This window comes from Lytechinus pictus, chromosome 16 (genome assembly GCF_037042905.1).
Source record: "Lytechinus pictus isolate F3 Inbred chromosome 16, Lp3.0, whole genome shotgun sequence".
In the NCBI taxonomy this organism is placed as follows: domain Eukaryota; kingdom Metazoa; phylum Echinodermata; class Echinoidea; order Temnopleuroida; family Toxopneustidae; genus Lytechinus; species Lytechinus pictus.
Window position 1 is genome coordinate 5,911,677 of NC_087260.1, and position 22,884 is coordinate 5,934,560.

The 22,884-nt window shown below is 34.7% G+C and overlaps 1 protein-coding gene across 5 annotated transcripts in view; it reads right to left on the reverse strand.

Moving 5' to 3' along the window:
* LOC129279325 (replication factor C subunit 4-like) overlaps positions 1 to 22,884 on the reverse strand; it is a 38,143-nt gene that overhangs the window by 12,111 nt on the left and 3,148 nt on the right. For 3 of the 5 annotated variants that reach the window (XR_010295992.1, XR_010295993.1, XR_010295994.1), the window contains exons 1-7: positions 11,814 to 11,913; positions 8,443 to 8,545; positions 7,146 to 7,224; positions 5,292 to 5,371; positions 3,703 to 3,822; positions 2,048 to 2,117; positions 1,651 to 1,724 (exon numbers count right to left, since the gene is read on the reverse strand). Coding sequence is in view for 2 of the 5 variants with exons in the window: in XM_064110897.1 (XP_063966967.1) it covers positions 1,651 to 1,724; positions 2,048 to 2,117; positions 3,703 to 3,822; positions 5,292 to 5,371; positions 7,146 to 7,224; positions 8,443 to 8,543 (524 nt within the window). In the remaining 3 variants the exon portion in view is untranslated. Of the gene's footprint in view, positions 1 to 1,650; positions 1,725 to 2,047; positions 2,118 to 3,702; positions 3,823 to 5,291; positions 5,372 to 7,145; positions 7,225 to 8,442; positions 8,546 to 11,813; positions 11,916 to 22,884 lie in introns of those variants that run through there. The other 2 variants (XM_064110897.1, XM_064110898.1) reach the window with 2 other exon arrangements.

The window sequence follows — 22,884 nt, forward strand, 5'->3', positions numbered from 1 at the left end:
GGCCCTATCCCAGCGCTATATGCCAACGGATGAGGGGCAAAGTACGAGTAGTCAGCAGTGTCCAGCTCCAACCTGCAGCTTCCCATTTATTTCAAGTGCCATGTATTCCTTGATAAGCTTGATATCTGCTTATAATTTAGGGTGAGAGTCAATATCGTCCCAATTAATTCAGGGTTCAAAGGGTTAAAATCACCCCTTGATTCACGCATCAGCTCGTGCATCAGGTTGTCGGGGTGGCCAAGGGTGGCACGTCGCAACAGCTAGGGCTTCACCCACATTGTCCTTCTTCTTCTCTGCTGTCGGGCCTGCCGCTGATCCTCAAATAGTCTCAGTGTCGATGCACCCATCTCAACTGCATTCATTGGTGGCCAGGCCTCAGCCACCAGCGAACACCCAGTGATATCTGTATATACCTCTGTGTACAATCTTGATTACTGAAAGTGAGAGATAAACAGACTCCACTGAAGGCGCAATTTTATTAGGGGGGCTGCAAAAGATAGATGTAATACACACGACCCCAGGGCAGCCGCACGCCCACCGTATGCTCAACGTACGGCCCCGTAGACAGTTCTACGCCATGGCTACAGCTAGTCTAGTTTCTATGACAAGCAGAGAAATGAAAAAATTCTATAACTGGACGCTGTAATTCTATGGCCTGTTAAAAATAGGAATACGCCTACGTCGACCCGTACGTTCGCCGCAGAAAACACTTGAATTCAGGTATTAACGGCCACTGTACGCCCGCCATAGAGCAAATGTGACAGAGATATAACTTTTGATTGGCTTATTGTACAGGAAAGTGTACACTGTACAATACACTCCACACTATTGTGTATGTACAATACACTTAATTCAAACTGTGCGTAATGTGAATGACGTGTGAATAGAGTCCGTTGTATGTTACTCTGGTTGAACAAGGCAGGCAAAGAGTTAACAGGTTTGACCCCTCACACATGTCCTCCCCTGTTTCAGGCCTGATTTTGGTTGAGCTAGAAACTCCACTAGTTAATGCTTGGATGAGCCAGGGTAATAATATCCAAGTTGACAATGTGTCACGTTAGCAAACATAATTATTACCAATGTTTATTTCTTAGATAGCCTATATGCATCTTCTCAAAATCTCTTTCTTTTCTCGCCAAATTTGCTTTGGCTGTGACAATTCATCGATTGTATACTAAAAAGTCAGTTTGACTATATGTCTATGTATTAGGAATTATGCATATAACATGTTCATTTATTGTTTGTCTGAAAGAAATTGTGAATGTTTATACAGTGTAATTATGCTCTTTGAAAATAAAGAACCCTGTGGAAGGGGGGGGGGGAATAATAATACCCAACTCCTCTGGAAGCACATAGGGACATTTGAATCATAATGCGATATGTGCTATACAAGTACTGCGTTATCATTATTATGATAAGATATCCAGCTATTGAGGAGATTCTTCATAAAAGAAACTTCTGTAGATTTCTGTTGATAATGCACAGATATCATCAGCCTGTCTTCTTTTCTTCTCTTCTTCTTTCCCCTCCTCTGTTAATGTATTTTGTATATTGTACTGATTATTATCTTACTTTTTCACTGATCTTTGCTATTGTTATGATTGTATTCCTGGAATGGAACAAAATGAATGAAAAAAAATCAAAACCAACCTGCTGATATAATTACAGATGAGACAAAATTTTGTATTCTTGGATTGCTTCTCCATTGTTCTCCTAAGGGCAGCCTGAAACAAAACAAAACAATACCTTGCATTGTATATTTGTCTTGTATCATTTTGTACTTCTTGTTATGAACAAAATACTGGCAATTGCCAGTGAAGTTCTAATAAATTCAATTCAATTCAATTCATTAAATTCATAATTTTTTTCAAATTATTCTAAACTAGATAATCAGCACCTCATAAATGTTTGAAATATAAATATTAAAATTGGTTGATAAAACGAACTTGCCATATCTATAATGCCTAACAACAGCATGAAATAAAAACATTCTAATACTATGTGAAGATGACTACAGAAAGACTTGAAAGAGAAAATAATTTATTACCTGAGCGTCATTGGTCATTGAATCAGCTTCATCTAATATGATGATCTTGAAAGGAGGGCATGGTTTCCCACTGAAAAAAAAAGATTGAGAATGAACGAGGGTAAAAACTTTTCATTTCAACAAATCAATCAAATATAAAACATACAGCATATCCTGAAATGGCAACATAAATACAACTTACAATAAAAGGAAATGTGAAAAGAGGAGTTCACAATATAAAGTATTATATTCAAATTTTAGAGATCTATGAAAGTGAAATGTGGCTTGTTGTTAACTTCCGGGTATATAATGACTTCTTTGACCTTTGACCTCATGATCTAAAAACAAACTCAGATCATCATCTCTTCTGTATCAATACTTGTCTAAAATTATTATTACTAGTTATGTAATGCGCCTACCCAGGATGGCCCAAAGCACTTACTAGTAACAAGAAAAAGAATATGTTAAAATATAAAATGAAATCTTAGTCCTGAAAAATCTGGATTCGAAAATAGAAATGCTTCAAGTCCCATTATAAATGAAGAGACAGTAAGTTCAAAGTTTATCCATCAAATGGTTGTTAGTTAATGAAAATGGGAGTGACGGACATGATGTCATGAAGACGGTAAATTGCCGATTCGTCTACTGCCAGATCGTCCACTCACCACACTGTCTACTTTCATTTAGTCTAATGCCAAACTGTCCTTCAACATTTTGTCTAGCAACCGTTTGGTGCATTAACCATATGGTCCAAACATCACTTTGTCTGTGACCATTTGTCTCATAACCGGTTGGTCTAAATATCCATTATATTTTCATTCATTTTGCACAATTTAACACTTAGTCCAATAAGACCAAATGGTATATGGACTAAATGGATATTGGACGAACTGATGGTAGACCAAATGATAGTAGACGAGTCGGCAAGGCATTAGACGAATTGGAAATAAACCATGAAGACATGCTGCCTCTGGCAAGCACATACTGTGGGTGGAAGCATGGATAATAAGAACACAGGGACGGGACCATCATAGGAACATTGCCTTTCCTTCTCTATGTGGCCAAACAAGTCCTTAAAACATAATAACAATTATTCTCAACCCTGTATCAATGTAATCCAAAATGCACTGTCATTTCATTGTTACAAGTGTCAAAGAATATTCTGCCAAACATTGATTTTTTCCTCCTAAATTTACACCCCAAACCAGGGTCCTGGTGCATTTGTTACATGCACCTCAAAAAATCAATCGCAAGCCCTGAATGGATGCTTTTGATTGTTTGAAAATCAAGTTGCACATGATAATTATGGTTGCATTCAATTACAAATGGCTCCTGGGGCCTGTTGCAGAAAGAGTTGCGTTTAAACGCAAGTCAAAATATCAAGCACAAGTCCCGAAAACGGGTGCTTCATTGGCTGAAAATCAAGTTGCGAAAGATTTGTTGAGTTGCGTTTGATCGCAACTCTTTCTGCAACAGGCCCCTGGAGTGACAAATTGTTTTGGGGTTCCATAACGATTGAATTCAGAGTGTAGGAACAAATGTAGGAGAAACAAGCAAAAGAAAATTTCCCATAATTCTGCAAATGACAAATGTCGAAAATGTAAATAATGACAATCTTAAAATAAAGAAGATAGAAAATTGTTTTTCTAAAAAAAAAAAGAGAAGGAAGCACATACTCTGGTCTGACTCCACCCGCCGCGGTCTGAGCAAATTTCTTGACCTTGTCTCGTACCACCTGGATACCTCTTTCATCTGAGGCATTCAGTTCTAGAACACGGCTTCGATACATGTCATGTCTAATGAATTAGAATGAAAAGTTCTATGATAGGTGACTTTTTTTGGTACGATTGAATAACTTTGGAGTTGTCGTTAAAATGTCTGATCCACGACATCAACAGTTTCATACTTTTAACTCATCACTAGATCTATCATCATCATCAAAATCATCTTCATTATCACCCTCATTTTCATCATCACCATCACCATCATCAATATCATCACCATCATCACCATCATAATCATCATCACCATCATCATCATCATCATCATCATCACATCATCATCTTAATTATCATCACCATCAACACCATTGTCGTCATCATCATCATCATCACCACCATTATCACCACCATCATCATCATAATTATCACATCATCATCATCATATTCACCTTAATCATCACCATCAACACCATTGTCGTCATCATCATCATCATTTTCATCTTAAAGGAGAATGAAATATTTGGAACAAGATAGCTTGTGTGAAAACAGAAAAATCAAAGAAACAGATCAACGAAAGTTTGAGAAAAATCAGACAAATAATGAGAAAGTTATGAGCATTTGAATCTTGCGATCACTAATGCTACCGAGATCCTCATATTGGCAATGTGACAAAGATATGTGATGTTACTTGTGAACAACTCTCCCCATTACTTTAGTATATATTTCACTTAAACTGCCTCTTTTATTACATCTAACAGTAGATCATGTTTTATTTCTATAGGAGGGCATGTAATACAATTTTTTAAAGAATACATTTTGTATCATAAGGAAAAGCAAAAGAGATATTTTGGGGGTATTTTATAGTCCATCAACAGGAAAGTTGTTCACATGTGACATCACACATCCTTGTCGCATTGCCAATGGGAGGATCTCCATAGCATTAGTGATTGCTATATTCAAATGCTCATAACTTTCTTATTATTTGTCCGATTTTTCTCAAACTTTCTTTGTTCTTATTCTTTGATTTTTCTTTTTCGACACAAGCCTACTTGTTCCAAAGGTTTCATTCCCCTTTAATCATCACCATCAACACCATTGTCGTCGTCATCATCATCATCATCACCATCATTTCCATCACTACCATCATCATCACATCGTCATCTTAATCATCATCATCCTTTTCATCTTAATCATCACCATCAACACTATTGTCGTCGTCGTCATCATCATCACCATCATTTCCATCACTACCATCATCATCATCACATCGTCATATTAATCATCATCACCATCAACACCATTGTCATCATCATCATCATCGCCACCACCACCATCATCATCATCACCACCACCACCACCATCATCATCACCATCATCATCATCATTGAATCTAACTAGCCAAAGGTAACATTCCAATTAAAACTCTAAACATTTCAATTTAAAAAAGAAATGATAAAAGATTCATGCAAAAACAAAGGCAATTACATTAAATTTGATAGTTACTATGGTAACACAATGATGATGATACTGTGCTTATAACTCACCCAAAGAGCTCTCTCGATGCAGCTAGGATGGTGGAAGTTTTGCCTGTACCAGGGGGCCCATAGAACAACATGTTAGGTAGCTGAAATAGACAAGTGTAATATAATCATTCATTGGCTGTCTCTGTAAATAAGTATATTGTGGAGTAATATCACATTTGTTTTTACTTGCACCATCAGCCATGTACATGATAAATGCACTTTTCTCACTCAATCAAATTCTGCAAGAAACTTCAGGATTGAAGGAAGCGGACAAAGGAGAAGTAGACAATTTGAATGATAATTGTTTTGAACTCTTGTCAGGGATTCTGGTGAGTTGATGATTTCAGTCTCAGATCAGGATCCATGACATTTGCTCTGGCGACAATTGCTCTGCACTAAATTCCACATTCCACTTATCGAATTACCAACTTTAACCCTGGGTTTAACACTATACCCTATCCTAAAGTCCTCACCCTAAACCTAACATAAAACTCTACTGCAACCCTATATCTTAGACGAAATTAAGCACAGCGCAATTGTCGCCGGAGCAAATGTTGTGTCACCCAGACAATTTGAATGATAGTTTTTATGAACTCTTGTCAGGGTCTCTGGTAAGTTGAATGATTCAGGGTCCCATCTTATAAAGAATTGTGACTGATCCAATCAACCACAACTATGGAAAGCTTGCAATGTCATCATCTAAAAAGCATTTTAGTTCCTAGATATGTTGTAGATTAATACATTCATAGTTTTCTTAAAATTTCAGTGTGACCCTCTTTGTCTAGAGTGATAAAAATTTTGGCAGAGATGGATTTCCACATAGTTGAGGTTGATCAGATCAATCGTAAGTTTTTGTAAGACGGGGCCTAGATTTCTTGCCTTGAAAAATATTGAAAACTTGATTGTACAATATCAAGATGTGCAATATACATTGTACCATCATGGGCCCAATATCATCTATTTATTGCTGTAGTCACCATAGTCGAAATTATTGTCATTTCGTGCAGCCCAAGACCTGGGGCCTGCCTTACAAATAGATGCAATTGATCTTATCAAATCAATTACAACTACGGAATGCCAGTAACTCCAACATCTAACATGCACCCATAAGAAGTGTTTTCTAAATATAGGCCTACTCATAAGTGCATTAAAGGAAACCAAAATACAAGGAGAAAATCTATCCTATCAGAAAGAATAAAATGAGAGGAGCAATCTAAAACTTACTTTATCAAAATCGGTTATAGAATAAACGAGTTATGGAAGTTTGAAAACTCTTGTTGTACTTTCTATGGGGATCCTCAAATTGGCAAACGTACTTCAAACTGTCTGATTTTGTGGACAACTCTCCATTTGTCTTGTACACAAATTTTAAGATTTTCCTCATTATCTTTCAAATTGCATCTTGCCTCCTTCTGAGCATAACAATATGTCATGGAGAGATATAATTCACACCACATATGTCAAGGTCAGGAGGAGATAATGTAAAATATGTAAAATAAGGGGGGAAATCTGAAAATTTGTGTACAAAACAAATGGAGAGTTGTCCACAAAATCAGCCATTTTGAAGCATGTTTGCCAATTTGAGGATCCCCATAGAAAGCACAAGACTTTTTAAACGTCCATAACTTGCTTATTTCATTACCGATTTTGATGAAACTTGTTTTAAATTGTTCCTCTCATTTTACTCTTTCCAATAAGACTGATTCTCTTCTTGGGTTTTGGTCCCTTTAATGTATCATTGGCAAATCAGTGAACTCTAGAGACATTGCATACAATTCTGAAAAATTATGACATGGATGGATTTCCATAGTGAAGATGAAGTAGATCAATCACAACCCTTTGAAAGACAGGGCCATGGATGTAGAAATAACTTACATCTGCTCCTTGTAAGGATTTTTTAAGAACAGCAACAACCTCATCTTGATACGCCACCTCATCAACTGTCTTTGGCCGACTGAAACGAAACGGATATATCGATGGACAATGAAATAATCATCATTTACTTCAAGTATTTCCCTCTTATACTAAGTAAAGGATTTCTGACTCTGTCATGATGGCACTTCCTCCTTCTACTTCTAGGTTCTGTCTTCAAGATCTTCCTCACTCAGGCAAACCTTACTGCTTTTGCTTCACCATGGCCCGTGTTCTGAAGTCGGGTTGAAATCTGTGGTTTAACTATGGCTAGCAAATAGTGGCATAAATCTCTAACAGTATAATTTCAATGTATCGGCTCATTTTTCTCTCAAATCATTCTATTACTGTTTCGAAAGGATAAATAAGATACATGTACATTTAGCTTTTTCCACCATTCACGAGTTAGGAAAGAGCACAGTAAACAAGAGAAACATACGATGTCAGGAAAATATTGACATATTTGGCTTCCCATAATTTTAGCAGAGTCAGACCATGGCCTAAGACAAAACTTCAAAAAAAAACTTCAGTTAAAACTTCAGAATACGGGCCTGTATCTTTCCAAGTAATCTTTTCTTGTCCCTTCCTCTTGTACCATTCCATGCTCTTTTCACAGATTATCTTCCCTCCTCAACAAATGGCACATCCATCTAGTAGTAAATAAGTTGCAGCAACGAAGATCTAATGCGCTAAATCAGTTGTCAATCAGATTTTTAAACCTCTTGGAGGAAAAAATTGAATAAACCTAATTTCATACAATAAAATACAAAGAACAAGTGGGGATATGACATCATCAATTTGCTTATAATTCATTGAATATTCATGAAGACATGCTCAACTGTTACACCGGAATGGTCCTTCACGCTCACAAGGAAATATCTGCGGCGGCGCGACGAGGCCAAATCCATAGTATCCTCCACAATTAATGGTGGAACACATAGAATACCGGTCCTGTAAAAACAGTAATGATCCCCTTTTTTGTGCTTGTCAAATTTTTTGAGAAAAATGTCCTGCCTTTTGGACCGATGACCTTCCTTCTTTTCTTTCTTCTTCTTTTTTTTTTTGGGGGGGGGGGCAAGTGTCCACCATTTTGAACTGATGATCTGACTTGTTTTTAAAAATATTTTTGCTCGACAATTTTTTTTAGAGATGAAATGCACTTATTTCTGAGTCAAAATTTTCAGTAAAATTTGCACCCCATAAAAGTCGATAAACTCTGGATCCTGTAAATAGAATTAATGTTAAGGGAGAGATAACTTACTATTTTTCAACCCATGGCACTTGTCTTTGTTTGGTGGACCCTCCAGTGGAGGTAGTTGCAGCCTTGGATTTAAAGCTTCCTCCTTTAAGAAAAGCATCCATTTCTGTAATGAAAAAAACGATAACTTGTAACTTTATTTAATCAAAAGAAAAAACCCTTGACTTTGCAACAAATTAACTACAGTAAATCTTGGCTAATTTATTCAAGGGTTTCTGAAATGAAACAAGTGTTTTACTTTTACTTTTTTTACAGGTATTTTATCGTTCTGAATTTAACAGAGCTAAAATGTTTTATTTTATCTGAGATAAAATGGATCTCAGAATACCACCCTTGTCTGGACGTGGACCCAGGGTGACCAGACATCCCGTATTTTGCTCCTTTGTCCTGGCGTCCCGAAAAAACCCTTCCCGGGACGCCTATTTGTCCTGTATTCAAAAGGCCACCGCACACCTTACGACCCGACTGGCTTGCGACTGAGTGAGGGGAGATATGACGTCACAGCTCTTGTCAGCTTGAGAGTCGCAGACCGGTCAGAGACAAGTCGCAAGGAAAATCGTAAGGATTTGCCATGTCGAATCCTTATGACTGGATCGCAAGCTCAATCCAACTTTCAGCCAATCAGACAGCAAAGATGCACGACGCGTATTATGATAAACAACGCGCATACGCAGTAGTAAGCGCCATTTTCTCAGTCGGATCTCAAGGTGTGCGTTGTCGAGGCTTATGACTACCTTGCGATTCATCTCTACTCACTCAGTTGCAAGCCAGTCGTAGACCAGTCGGGTCGTAAGGTGTGCGGTGGCCTTAAGAATATTGAACAAAATATAGTTAATATATTTAAAAGTGACAAATTTTCATCAAATAACCAACAGATGACGAAGCAGAGACAAATATAAAATCGATAACTGTAAACTTTCGCAAGTTCTGCGGTGATTTTCTCGCTAACCCACAGTGCAAACAAACTGGCCTCCTGCCCGTGTGTGACAGGCTACTAGCTAGGCATGTAGGATCGGAGCAGATTCTCAATGGTGCAAACTAGGCCTGGGACGAATTTTACCATTCGATTATTTCCTGAAAAACAATCGAAATTATAATTCAATTGGTCATCGAGAAGATCGTCTTCTATAAAGCCAATAGTTGACCTAATTATGAAGATTTCCCAAACAGGGTTTCAATATCATCAAGAGTAGACAGGAATAACCGTCGTTTCTGGGGATTTATTCAACAATTTCTGACATTTTACTATAATCCCCATTGGTGAGTGGAGCCAACGCAGTTCAGCGGAACAACCAAAATACAGAGACTGAAGCTTTTGGTCTACATCAAGAGTGGAATATTATATGTTCCTTATAAATGAAAGTAAGCCCCTTCTCTTTGATTTCTATTTGAAAAAAAAAATGAAATGAGATTAAAACTTTCACTCTATTCTTCCTAAATCAATGCTTGTATTATGCATCCCTCGAAGTGCAACACCCCTGCATATGAATGAATCAGCCTACAGTCTTAGGTCCAATTTACGTTTCTAAACAACTCATTCATGAAGTATTCTTTGAGACAGACACGCATGTGGTACCTTTTACTTATTGAAAAATTTCATCCATTGCCCACACCATGCCCCAACCCCCACCTGTGGCACTGCCTACGATGTTAAAAATATTTTGCAAAATATTTTTCATTTGAAGTACCTCTCAAAATTACAATTTTTTATCATTTGAACCTATAACTTGGTCTATTTTGGGAGACTAGTGACATCTATGATTAGGTGATGGCGCATGTTGGAATGTTGTTTTGATTGTGTGAGTGGGGGAGGGGCTGGGGCTAAAAGAGATTGCATTGTTTTGAAACATCTTTCTCTCTCTCACACACACACACAGATGGGGAGGGGTTAATTTGTTTCTGAAGTCACAACCTTACGTGGCTTCTTCTTGGTCTCCCAAAAGTTTCATTGGCCATCGAATGTCCAATCACACATCGTCTCAAGTCAGCTCCATGTAGTTGTGTGTACTTTCTGTTATAAGCACACAGACATGCAACCATAGTTATATACACCTATGCATACAACATACATCGTGTATTGAGGGCATGCAAGACCGGGTGGGATTCAAATTTTCAGACCTCTTTCAGCTTGCTGTTTAACAGTGAATGTGATACAACCATTGTTCATGTTTGAGAAATTACATCGGTAACATCATTTTTAAACCTGTATAAAGTAGTTAAAATTGTTGTCATTTTTTTATTATTACTTGAGTATTCGAGTTATCCCAAGTGTCTAATATATAGGGTCTGGCGAACATTCGAACAGTGAAATTTTGCTAATCGATTAGCGATTGGCGGCAAGTCATTCGATCAATCAACGTTTACTCCCAGGCTTAGCCTTAGTGCAAACAATCTCACATGATGAACAGTTTTTCCATAAAAACAATTACAGAATCGGAGGAACAATTTATTGAGTTTTCATAACTAGATCTATTCTAGTTGTTTCAGCTTTCGTTTTGAGTCTCGTTGTGATCTTTCTTTCCTTCTTTTTCAAATTTTTGTTCCCTTCATTCTTTCTTTCCTTAAATTTTTCTTTGTTTCCTTTTCCTTTCTCTCCTCTTTCTTTTTGTTGTTTCTCTCAGGACTTCCATTTTCTTTTTTCATTCTCTCCTCCCTTAATTTTTTCCTCCCTCTCTGTCATTCTTTACTTTATTTTTTCCTTTTAATTCGTTTCCCCTATTTTTTCTTTCTCTTCCTGTTTTTCTTCTTTCTTTCGAAGAATGAAGGTAGGAAACATTTTTCTTTCCTTCATTCTTTCTTCCTCCTTTGCCTTTGGCAAAGCCGGCTTTGGCTTTACTTTTCTTTCACACATTTATCTTCCCTTCTTTTTCTTTCTATATTCATTTCAAAGAATGACGGAAACCTTTTCTCTCTTTTATTCTTTCTTTTTTCCCCTTTCTTTCTTCTCACTCTCAGTCTCACTCAGTCTCAGACTCAGTTCATCTCTTTTTTTTGCTCTCCTTCAAGTTCACTCTTCATATTTTCGTTCACCCTCCCTTCCAATTCTTTATACTTTTTTTCACAAGTAGTAACACTGACTGTGTAGCCTTCTTTGTTGACCTTTTTATATTAAGACCTGGCTCGGTCGATCCGCTCGTGCAGCGTGCTTTGTCGATTGTCCCGTATTTCATCTTGTGAAATCTGGTCTCCGTGGACCATACCCCCTGGTGACAAACATCAAAATACATACATGGGACTATTCAATCTTTTTTAGTTCCTTTGAACGTTTTCTTCATGAAGCGGGTCTAAAATAAGAAGATGCTATAGTGTTGAATAAGATCTCAAAGACAAAAATCGAAAAAAAAATAATCGCATTGCTTAAAATTCGAAATTACCTGTAAGAAGTTTAACTCCGAGGTCCGCGCGCTAAAAAAATAAAATTCCCGGGAAAAATCTTTACGGTGGTCGATTTCTAATTCTGCATGCATGCTGCCCTCAACCTTTCGTTTTCGAAAATCGAAAGTACCGTCTTCAAGAGGAAGTTTTCAATTCAACATTTACTTCCAAAGATTAATACAATTTCAAAAATTTAACAGCAACACAATGGAGGTAGCAACTCTGTAAGCAGTGCTTGTGACAAGTGCACCGTGACATATAGAAAATAAAGACATAATTCATAAAAAAAAAACTTATCCATACAAAGTACTTTACATAACAAGGGAAAAAAACAAAAAAGAAACAAATCAGGGCAACTCTATATACATTATATCAAATGAAACAGTAAATACATCGTCAAACCAATCAACACACAACTGTATCTAAGCAAATTTCTCAATTTAGGGACCGGATGTAAGTTCAACCTGACAAAAATATATTTAAAAAGATAAAAAAAAATTGGTGAAGGTTTGAGGGGAAGCCATAAAAGAATATAAACAAGTTATTAGATTTTATTATTTTGCTTTCATTTGCGACCGTGTGTCATTGTGCGAGCAGCTTTTTTTTTACATAAATAAACGTATAATTAAAAGATGTAATTTTCTCAGAAAATTGAAAATAGTTTTTATTTGGCCTTCATTTCACGCCCATTACAGAAAGAAATTTAAGGGGGAAAAAGCAATCACGAACCGTTAACAAATTTAAATGCATTTTATATTATGGGACAGCAATAAATTCCTTAAAGATTCTCCGGGCTGAAAATAATACAACTTAAAGAGATAAAGAAAATTCAGACCAACAATTCACAAAATATTAAAATCGGACTAGGAATAACAAAGTTATGGCATTTTAAAGATTTGCATTATTCCGGTGAAACAGTTCGAGGCATGTCTAAATGAATATTCAATGAGCAAACTGATGATGTCATATCCCCACAGTTTATTAAATGTTTTTCTACCAAGAACTGAAAAAAAATGGATTGACAAAAGTGTTTTCATGCATTAGATATTTATTACTGCAACTTATTTATTTATAAAGGAGACACAGTCATTGTTCACACATTTATGAAAAGATGAAACAATTATGATTTCAACATAAGAAAAAGGAAAGTGGGGATGTGACATCACCCGCCAGCCCACATAATGATTACTCATGCATGATGACGTGCATATAACTTTTTTTTTACAAAATATATTGCTAATCTTTAAAAATTCAATAACTTTGTTATTTGTTATCCGACTTTGATGAAATTTTTAGCATTTTCCTTTGTGAATTTTACTCTTTTTACTTAGATATAAATATTTTCAGCCCGGGGTACCGGCTTTAATCCCTAATGGGTTTTCCTCAGACCTTCACAAATATTACTTTCATTTATTTTTGTTTGCTATTTTACATCAAATTTTTCGTCAGGGTGAACTTCTCGTTTCAAATTTTCTATTACCGCAAAGAAAAAAAAAATCATGTTTATTGACTGATCACCACATAATATAAATTGGCAACTTCTTTTATTGAGCATAACAAATCAATCAAAGTCAACGTGTAAAAGAAAAAGAAAAAAAAGGAGAGAGGAGAAAAAAAGTAGAATCGTCAATAATTTTTCCCATAGCTAAAAAACACATTTCCCGAAATTGAATCCCAAGTTTCATGACATTTAATGTTATTTTCTTGAATCTTCAGGTTTGTTTGTAAACTGAAGTACAGCGAGTGTGAACTTAGGCAGAGTGACAAAAAAGCAACCTTGATCGCGCGGCACTAGTCACAGCCCACTTGATTACCTCCCCCCCCCCCCCCAAAAAAAAAAAAAAAAAAAAAATAGGGACAAACCATTAACGTGATCGGAAAGAGCGAACCTATTTTCTCCTTTTTTTTTTTGTTACCTGATGAGTCCAATAATTCTTTAAATTGACTTAAATATCGACTAGCTACATTGAATTATTAGGTAATTAAAATTTTCGGAATTCCAGGATTAATTGTGAGAATTTTTCATTTCCCGAAAGTAAACAACTGCAATTTCACGAATTGCGAGAAAAGGCTGAAACTTTGCATTATCTGATATCAGTGTTTCCACAGACCCAAAACAAATTTCCCGAAAATGAATCCCAAAATTCATAGACATTTTATGAAAGTTTCACTTTGATTCTTAATAAAAATCGGGCAATAATACAGTGAGCCTAAATTTTGTCCAAGTGACCAAAATCAAGGAATTTCACATTTTTTTGTTCACGCCCTCTTATTTAAAATAGGAACAAAATTGCGAAATGCGAGCGCGGAGCGTGAGCGGAAAATATTTTTTTGAGCTATGTCTGGAGGTAAATAATTCTTTAAATATAACATGAATATCGAAAGTTGCTGCGTTTAATTGTAATTCTCGGATTTCCCTTCATTTCCCGAACCTTTCCTGGAAAAAGGTTAACATTTTCCGAATTTAGGAGTGTACACACTGTTTGATACACTGATAAAGCAGTCAAACAATAAATGAAAAAAAAAACCCGATGAACATATTTTGCCACAGTACTGTAACCTAACCTCCTGACATATCATAACCCTTTCAGGATGAACCTTTGATTTACCAACTATATCCTGATAAAGCAACCAATGTTTACATTTGGTTTTCAACCTGTTGTATATTTTTGCTGCACGAATAAAAACAAGAAAGTCTTATTAAAAAGAATTATTTTATTTATATTTTATTTAACTCGTTTATGCCTTCATTGTTGATAAAAAAAGAAAACAAAATACTTTTTCAAGTTAGAATATGTAATTAAATGAATAAAACATTTTTTAATACAGTAACAATTTTGATTGGCTTACCAATGTCTTGAAAATATCAACAGCCTTTTCCTCACGTATTTAATCAATTTTTTTTTAAAGGAATTAATTACAAATAGTAATCGATTAAATAGTCACACAAAAAAAAGTATAGAAAAGTAATCCCTCTATAACGGTGGTATTCATAGCGATAAAAAAAGTAAGAGAGGACATTGGGAACTTTTATTAAGGTAGGTTTTACGATTAAGAAGAGTATGTGTGTTCGAAGAACTGCTATAGATATATATTGCGTGTGTATTTTATCATCGAATCTTTGTAAAAAAGTTGGGAGTGCATTTTGAATCCAATGTCATAATCGATTATGAAAACAACCTTCCTAGCGCCAGACACTATACTAATTGTAGGTATAACGAGGTATAAAAGGAATTATAAGCAGGCCTGGTCACTCACGTCTTTTGGATGGTGACATTAAAGGTCGGTCCCAGACGTAAATAATCATATTTGATTGATACACGTCTGACAAAACGCAAATACACACTGGTTACTAGTATAAGCCCGGGGGGGGGGGGGCAGTCAATATTGCTGTACTCACGTGTGACCAAAAAAGTGCGTTTAAAGGGGAGTTTTTTCAGTTTTGAAACGTGTCACTACTTTCACTTTACTGGTTAAAGAAAAATGATTTCCTAGTCCTTTTTTTTCTGATTTAAATATGTCACCGATGATTTTTCACTGAAAAACAACTAGTAACAAAACGTCGAAAATAATCACATACATAAGAAATGAACAAAAATGTATCTTTGAGAAATTTGATACCGCAATTTCAATGCACATTTTGAAACCCCTACAAGAAAAGGGGTAAAAGGAGAGCCGAGACCAAAATCAGGGCCTATTTTTATTTTTATTTTCATGATTAATGATGTACAGCCAAATTCTTATTGTATGCATAAAAGAATTAGCATATTAAATTATTTAAATGAATTTAAACATGAACACTTTAGATACAATTTACTACTCAATTTTGTGCATTAGGCTTAAAATTTTCATGTGACTATAATATGATGCGGGATTGTTGACTAGAAAAGATTAATACCCTAAAACAGGAATGATTATTCAGAATGCATAAAGAATCCGAAGTGATGAAGGAATTTTCGTAGATGTGTGTGTAATTGAGTTTTGTCAGACGTGTATCAATCAGATATGATTATTTACGTCTGGGACCGACCTTTAACGTCACTATCCGAAAGACGTGACCAGGGCTCGAACCTCTAACCTCTCTATCAATATATTGTAACTTCCCCACACAATTAAAATGTTGGGCAACATATTGTCCACTGTGTAGGGTAATGTATGCTGGTAAAATATATACATTATATATGTTCTGTGCAATTATTATTCAATTGAGAAAACTTAATACCCAATTATTAATTTTTATTAGCCATTTTGGGCAGTTTTAACCAATAGTTGTGTGAACAGTACACTGTTCAAAAAATTATCCTTAAATAAAAGAAGTTCCTGCAGCAGAGTCTCGAGAACACCTGTAATCTTACCAGATTGCGTAATCTTACATTATATCATGCAAAATTACAGGAAATTGGTATTTGGTGTATGGAACCTTGCAAATTTCCTTAAATAAAACACCTTTTCCCCTTTTTAAACAGACCTGTTCTGTTGAATTGCAGAAAAATTCATGTTTTATGAATTTACAGAATGATTCTGTTATTGCTTCTGCAAAATCTTGTTTTTTTTCCTCTAAAATCAGGGTTTATTTAACAGTGTATGTTGTATGTTGGTTAAAAATTTGTCATTTAAAATCAGGGTTTATTTAACAGTGTATGTTGTATGTTGGTTAAAAATTTGACATTTTTGCCCAACTATTTTAAGAGTGCACATAGCTTTTCAAATTCAAATTCAAATTCATTTATTTCACTTCCATCAAACAAAAACAAATTGTATACCATATATAAAACATAAATATTTGTATCCGTTGCAAACAAAATTAATTATACATATGTAGTGAAAAAAAAAAACACTTAGACGATTTGGGCAACACATTGTAGGTTTTAAATATATATACTATTTTTCAATAGAAATTAAATTAAGATGGAAATGGAGGGACCCACTAAAAAGCAATGCTTGTACAATGTGGGCCCCTCAAGAAATAGATAACACAACAAATAACAAAATAACAAAGTATAAATACAGATAATCAAATGAGAAAAGAATGAATAAATGAGAGGGAAATACTCACAAAATAAATACAAAGTAATAAAAAATATACAGTTTGGTGAAGGACAAAACAACCCGTCCTAAAAATATCTACCCTTCCCACCCCCCCCCCCAGAAAAACTTGAGAAGAAAAAAAAAGGGAAAAAGGGGGAGAATGCCCTGAGAAGATGGATGGGTGCTGCTGTACGTAGATAGAACACATGCCGTCGTGGACTCAAGCAAACTGGATTCAATGATGTGTATAAGAGGAGAAAAAATATATAAAATAACCTGGAAAGAATATAATGCACGAAAAATGTGATTGATGCCGTTAAACAAATAACCGGTAGGAAGGCGGATAAGCGGACTGGAGAGGAGAAAATAGAGGAGAGGATAGACACAATAATGAGCACATCTGAGAAGGACTTGTGTCAGATTTTTTTAATAAAAAAAGGATAATAATTTTATGTTTTAATTTTAGTTTAAAGTAATAATGATGATGACTTGACATAATAATGATGATGACTTGACAGAAATGATGAATTGAAATTAATTTGGGAGTATATTATAAGGTTTTAATAGAGATAATTTGAATTTAGTCTTAAAAGAGTTCAAAGATTTTGCATTTGTTATATCATTATGAAGTGAGTTCCATAACTTCGGTCCATCGTATATAAATGTGTTCTGAGCCCGCAAAGTTCTTAAAAGTGGTAAATGAAATTCACCCAATCGCCTTGTTGGATAGTTGTGAATGGATTGATTTTTTGGAAACATTGAATTGAATACATTTGGGAGGTTGTTGTTGTTATAGTTATACATAAACTGACCGAGATTAAACAAATATAAGTCCTTAATTTTCAATATTCTATGTTAAAAAAATAATGGGTCAGTATGAGACAAATATGCCGTGTGACATATAATACGTAGAGACTTCTTTTGTAATAGGAGTAATTTGTCTAAGAGTGTTTGTTGTGTGTTACCCCACGCTAAAATTCCATAATTTAAATAAGGCAATATAAGGGATGAATATAATGTAAGCAGGGACGATAATGGTAAACAAAATTTAAGCTTGTTAATTATACCAATGTTGCGTGAAATAGTTTTACATATGTTATCTATGTGAAATTTCCATGAGAGCTTATTATCGACTGTTATTCCAAGAAACTTAATATGGGATACATTTTCCAAGGGAGTTCCATCCAAAATAATATCAACAGGAAGTGTATTTATGGAGTTGCTAAACAACATGTATTTTGTTTTTTGAAGATTTAGTGACAATTTATTTGCTCTTATCCATTCGGTAACATTTTCTAGTTCAGAGTTGATTATATTAGCAAGGTGAAGAGGATTTTTATGTGAAAAAAATAAGTTAGAGTCGTCCGCAAAGAGAATGAAAGAAAGAACGTCTGATGATCTACAAAAATCATTAATATAAACTATAAACAAAATCGGGCCTAAAATACTACCCTGGGGAACTCCACAATTATTTTTTTTCATTTGAGAATTGCAACCGTTTAAAAAGACATATTGCTTCCTATTCAAGAGGTAGCTCCTGAACCACTCCAAGGCCTTCCCACGCACTCCATAATGATGTAATTTGTTAAGTAAAATATCATGATTAATGGTGTCGAAGGCCTTGGAGAAGTCCAGGAACAAACCAATTAAATGAGAAGATTTATCGATTGAATGTGCCGCTTTTTCAATGAAACTCAATAAAGCATGTGTGGTGCTATGCTTTTCCCTAAATCCAAATTGGGAATTTGAAAGAATATTATTTGATTTGAAAACATTTACAGTTCTTTTATAAATAATCTTTTCAAGTATTTTCGACAATGTAGATAACAAAGAAATAGGGCGATAATTATTAACATCTAATTTATCACCCTTTTTAAACAAGGGAATGACTTTTGCAATTTTCATGCTCTCGGGGACAATGCCGTTAAGAAGTGACAGATTGAAAATATGAGTTAGGGGATCCGCAATTGACGATATTACCCCCTTAAGAAGAAAATTATTGATGTCATCATGTCCTGTACTTTTTTTAGAACTAAAATCAGAGACAATATTAATTATCTCCTGATTATAAGTTGGAGCGAGAAACATTGAACTGGAATTTGGTGGGCCTAAAAATTCAGAAAAGTGTTTTGTTGCGGGAGGAATATTACTTGCAAGATTTTCCCCAATTGAAGAAAAGTGATTATTCAGGATACTACAAATTTGGTGGGAATCTTCAAAAATAACATCGCCCGATCTAATTTTTGTAATATTAGATTTGTTATTTGATATATTCATTGCTTGTTTTAAAACTTTCCAAGTATTTTGCATATCACGCTTGTAAAGTTGTAACTGGTTAGTAAAATATCTTTTCTTTTCTAAACGTATAATTTTTGTCAATGTATTTTTGTAAGAAGTATATTTAAGTTTGGATTGCTCAGAGCGTTTCATTTTATGTTTATAATACAAATTATTCTTCCTATTTATCGAACGCAAGAGCGATTTGGAAATCCACGGGAGCTTCGGTGATTTTTTGTAGTTAGATGTCTTATCTCTAAGTTTTGGAATATGAGTGTCAAAGTGTAAATTAAAAATGTTCATAAAATTTTCAAAGGACAAGTTTACGTCATTATTATCAAAGACAAAGCTTGGATTGGATTACAGGCGCACGCGCGCCACAGCGCCCAGTAAGCTTGAAAAGCAAGCGTGTGATAACAATTTAGTATTTTTAGCTGTATCTGACAAATTGATATAGCTTCCAAACAATGGTAAATCTAGTAATTTAAGTCGACATTACAAATGTTGAAAACTAATATATCTAAACAGAAATTATTGAATTTAATAGTTAATTAGTACAGTTTTGATTGAAAAAAAAATACATTTGATTTTTTTTTTCACTCGAAATCCGAAAAAAAGTCGTACTTCATAAAAATGTTTTTTTTTTACTTTCTTGTTATATACTTAGACACTTTGACTGATGTACACGATGTTTAGCGCATTTTTTATTTTGTTTTATATTGATCGATTACAAAAACAAGTCAGAAAGGAGGTAGGAGAGCACAGACCAACGAACCAGAGTTATCAATAGACAGAGTGGCGACACGCGCACTGAAAACAGGATACGCGCGGTCAAAGGTCAGCCATGGGGGGCTGATTAGTTCCCTCTGCGCGCACATGCAATGATTTGGCAATCATCGCTATTATCATAATTGATTTTCGACAAACTAGCCTAGGTCCGGAAGAAATGATAATGAATCTAATGCAATTTCTTCTCTTTGGTTTAGAGCTTCATGATAGATCCCCCATTTCGGTTTGTCTGGCATTATGAATTCCACTTTTTTATTGAAAATTAATGTGATGAATTATAGAGACTTGATTTACTCGATGAATGAAAAATTGAAATAAAGAGGAAAATAGGCAAATTAAGGAATATGGGAAAACTCGGGGGAAGGGGGCAGCAGGGTGACCAGATTTCACAAAATGAAATACGGGACAATCGACAAAAAAATCAACACAGAAGGCTACACAGTGTTATACACTTGTGAAAAAATATAAAGAATGGGAAGTAAGGGTGAACGAAAGAATGAAGGAGAGAAAGAAAATACGACAGAAGGAAAAGATATTGAGAATAAAGAAATAAAAAAATGAAGGGGAAAATGAAGGAAAAAATAAAAAAAGTTAGAATAAAAGGATAAAAAAGAATAAAAGAGAGAAAAATGTTTCCGTCATTCTTTGAAATGAATATAGAAAGAAAGAAAAAGAAAGGGATGGAAGATGAACAAATGTGTGAAAGGCGAAAGAAAGGAGAGAAAGAAAAAAAAAGAAAGTAAGAAACTGAGGAGCGGAAAGAAAGAATGAAGGAAAGATAAATGTTTCCTTCATTCTTTGAAAGAAACAATAAAAGAAGAAAAACAGGAAGGGATCGGGAAGCTAGGGAAGGAAGGAAGAAGGATGGAAGGGAAAGAAAGAATAAGGAAAGGAATTAGAAGCGAAAAAATAAAGAATGAAAGAATTAGGGAGAAAAGAGAGGGAGGAAAGAATGAAGGGATGAAAGAATAAAAAAAGAGAAAATAATGGAAGGAGAAAAAGAACGAAAAGAAAAAAGGAGAGAAATGGAGAAGGAAGCAAAGAACAGTTTAAAGAAAGAAAGAAGGAAATAATAAAAAGGAAATTTGATAAAGAATGCAAATAAGAGAAAGAAGGAACGAAAGCAAAATGAACACACAGCAAAAGGATCATGAAAGAAAGATAAGAAATAAAGATAGATGGAACAAAAAAGTGTCAGCAGCGCGAAGGATAGAATAATGAAGAAAGAAGGATACAAAAGAAAGAAAAGGGAAAAAATTAACTTCCAGCAAACAAAAACAACCATCAGACAAAAATAATAATTATATATGGTGTGTTTTTAATATAATTTTAAAAACTAAAAAAAAAACTTGCAAAAGTTTAGTAATCGATTGTCTGTTGGTTATTTGATGAACATTCGTCACTTTTAAATGTATTAACTACATTTTGTTCAATATACTGAAATACGGGAAAAATAGACGTCCCGGGAGGGGTGGGCCGGACAAAGGAGCAAAATATGGGACCATCCCGGGAAATACGGGACGTCTGGTCACCCGGCCTGGGGGCAGTTTTCTTCTTCTGAATCACTGCATTGAAATTTTGTAATCACACCACCGGTATCGTACGTGGAAAATGAACAATTGAAGGAGCAAAAAAAAGGTACAGTCATCACAAAATATAAAGAAAAAGCATATATTTTGACTTTCAAATGATATATTTTATTAAAAGTTAGAGCATAATTTAATATAGTCCCCTGACAAAATGGGCTATTGATCTGTGGTGATTTAGGGGGACGGGCCCAGGTGACAACTCCTAGCTTACACTATTTTCACTGCACTGATTGTCAATCAATAATGGAAATAGGAACATTGTACTCAGATCGAATTTCATGATCTCGAATAATTTCAACAATCCGAATATTTTTATGCAAAAATTTAACCAACCTTACCCTTTTTTATGTGACATTAAAATTAACCATTTATCTTGATGTTTTGTATAACGAAAAGGGGAATGTTAATGGTAAATTATTTTTTTGTTTTATTATTGTTTTCATTACTATTACTATTAATATGACGATCAATATTGTCACTATTAATTATTATCATTGAAATCAATATTTTTTGTTATGATCATTGCATCGTTATAATTACCATCATCATCAGGGCGGCGAATATCCTGCTTTCTTTCTCTCTCTTCTTTTTTAACTAAAAAAAGTTGAGGCAGTTGTTGCCCCCCCCCCCTAATCATCACTATCAAAAGTATTATTTGTAATATTGAGAATGATCCAATATGTGTGGATTCTTATCAATAAATTTTGAAACTTGAAACTATCTTCTTTTAATAGGGGACAAAGGACCCAAGCGTTATGTCAACTTTTTATTAATCGAAAAATAAGGGGTATAATTACTTAATTTCTCTTCTATGTTTGAACTATTTTAATAAAAAGTAGGGGCGATCAACCAGTGGCGCCCTATCATCATTATCATAATATCTTGTAAATATCTGAAGAAATGTAATCTATAGTTGTTCATATCCTAACTTTCATCAGCGGCTGCCATGTTTTTGTTCTAAGTGAAATCATCTTGGCTCATTCTGAAATGATTATCTATATAATAAGCTCTTACACTCTAACACTCTATAGAAAAATTTGGTGAATAGTAAGCCATGTGGGAGGGTAATTATGTGTCCATCTAACATCTGGCATTTCTTTGGGGCATTTTTATTTATCCAGTGTGATGATTTTTTTGCCCATTCTAAAGTAATTGATGATTATTTTTTAACCTCACTGGACAATATGCTTCCCGCATTGGGTAAACATGGTAAAATACTTTCCAAAATAGGTTGGACACATAATTACCATCATGGTGGTAAAATTTTACTCATTATTTTTTACAGTGTATTTTCGGCACTTTTTTACTTTCCTATAGTAATCGTGATTTCACTTGATTATGAATTTGCTGATTGGCAATAGTTGTCACATAACAAAAATGTTATTTC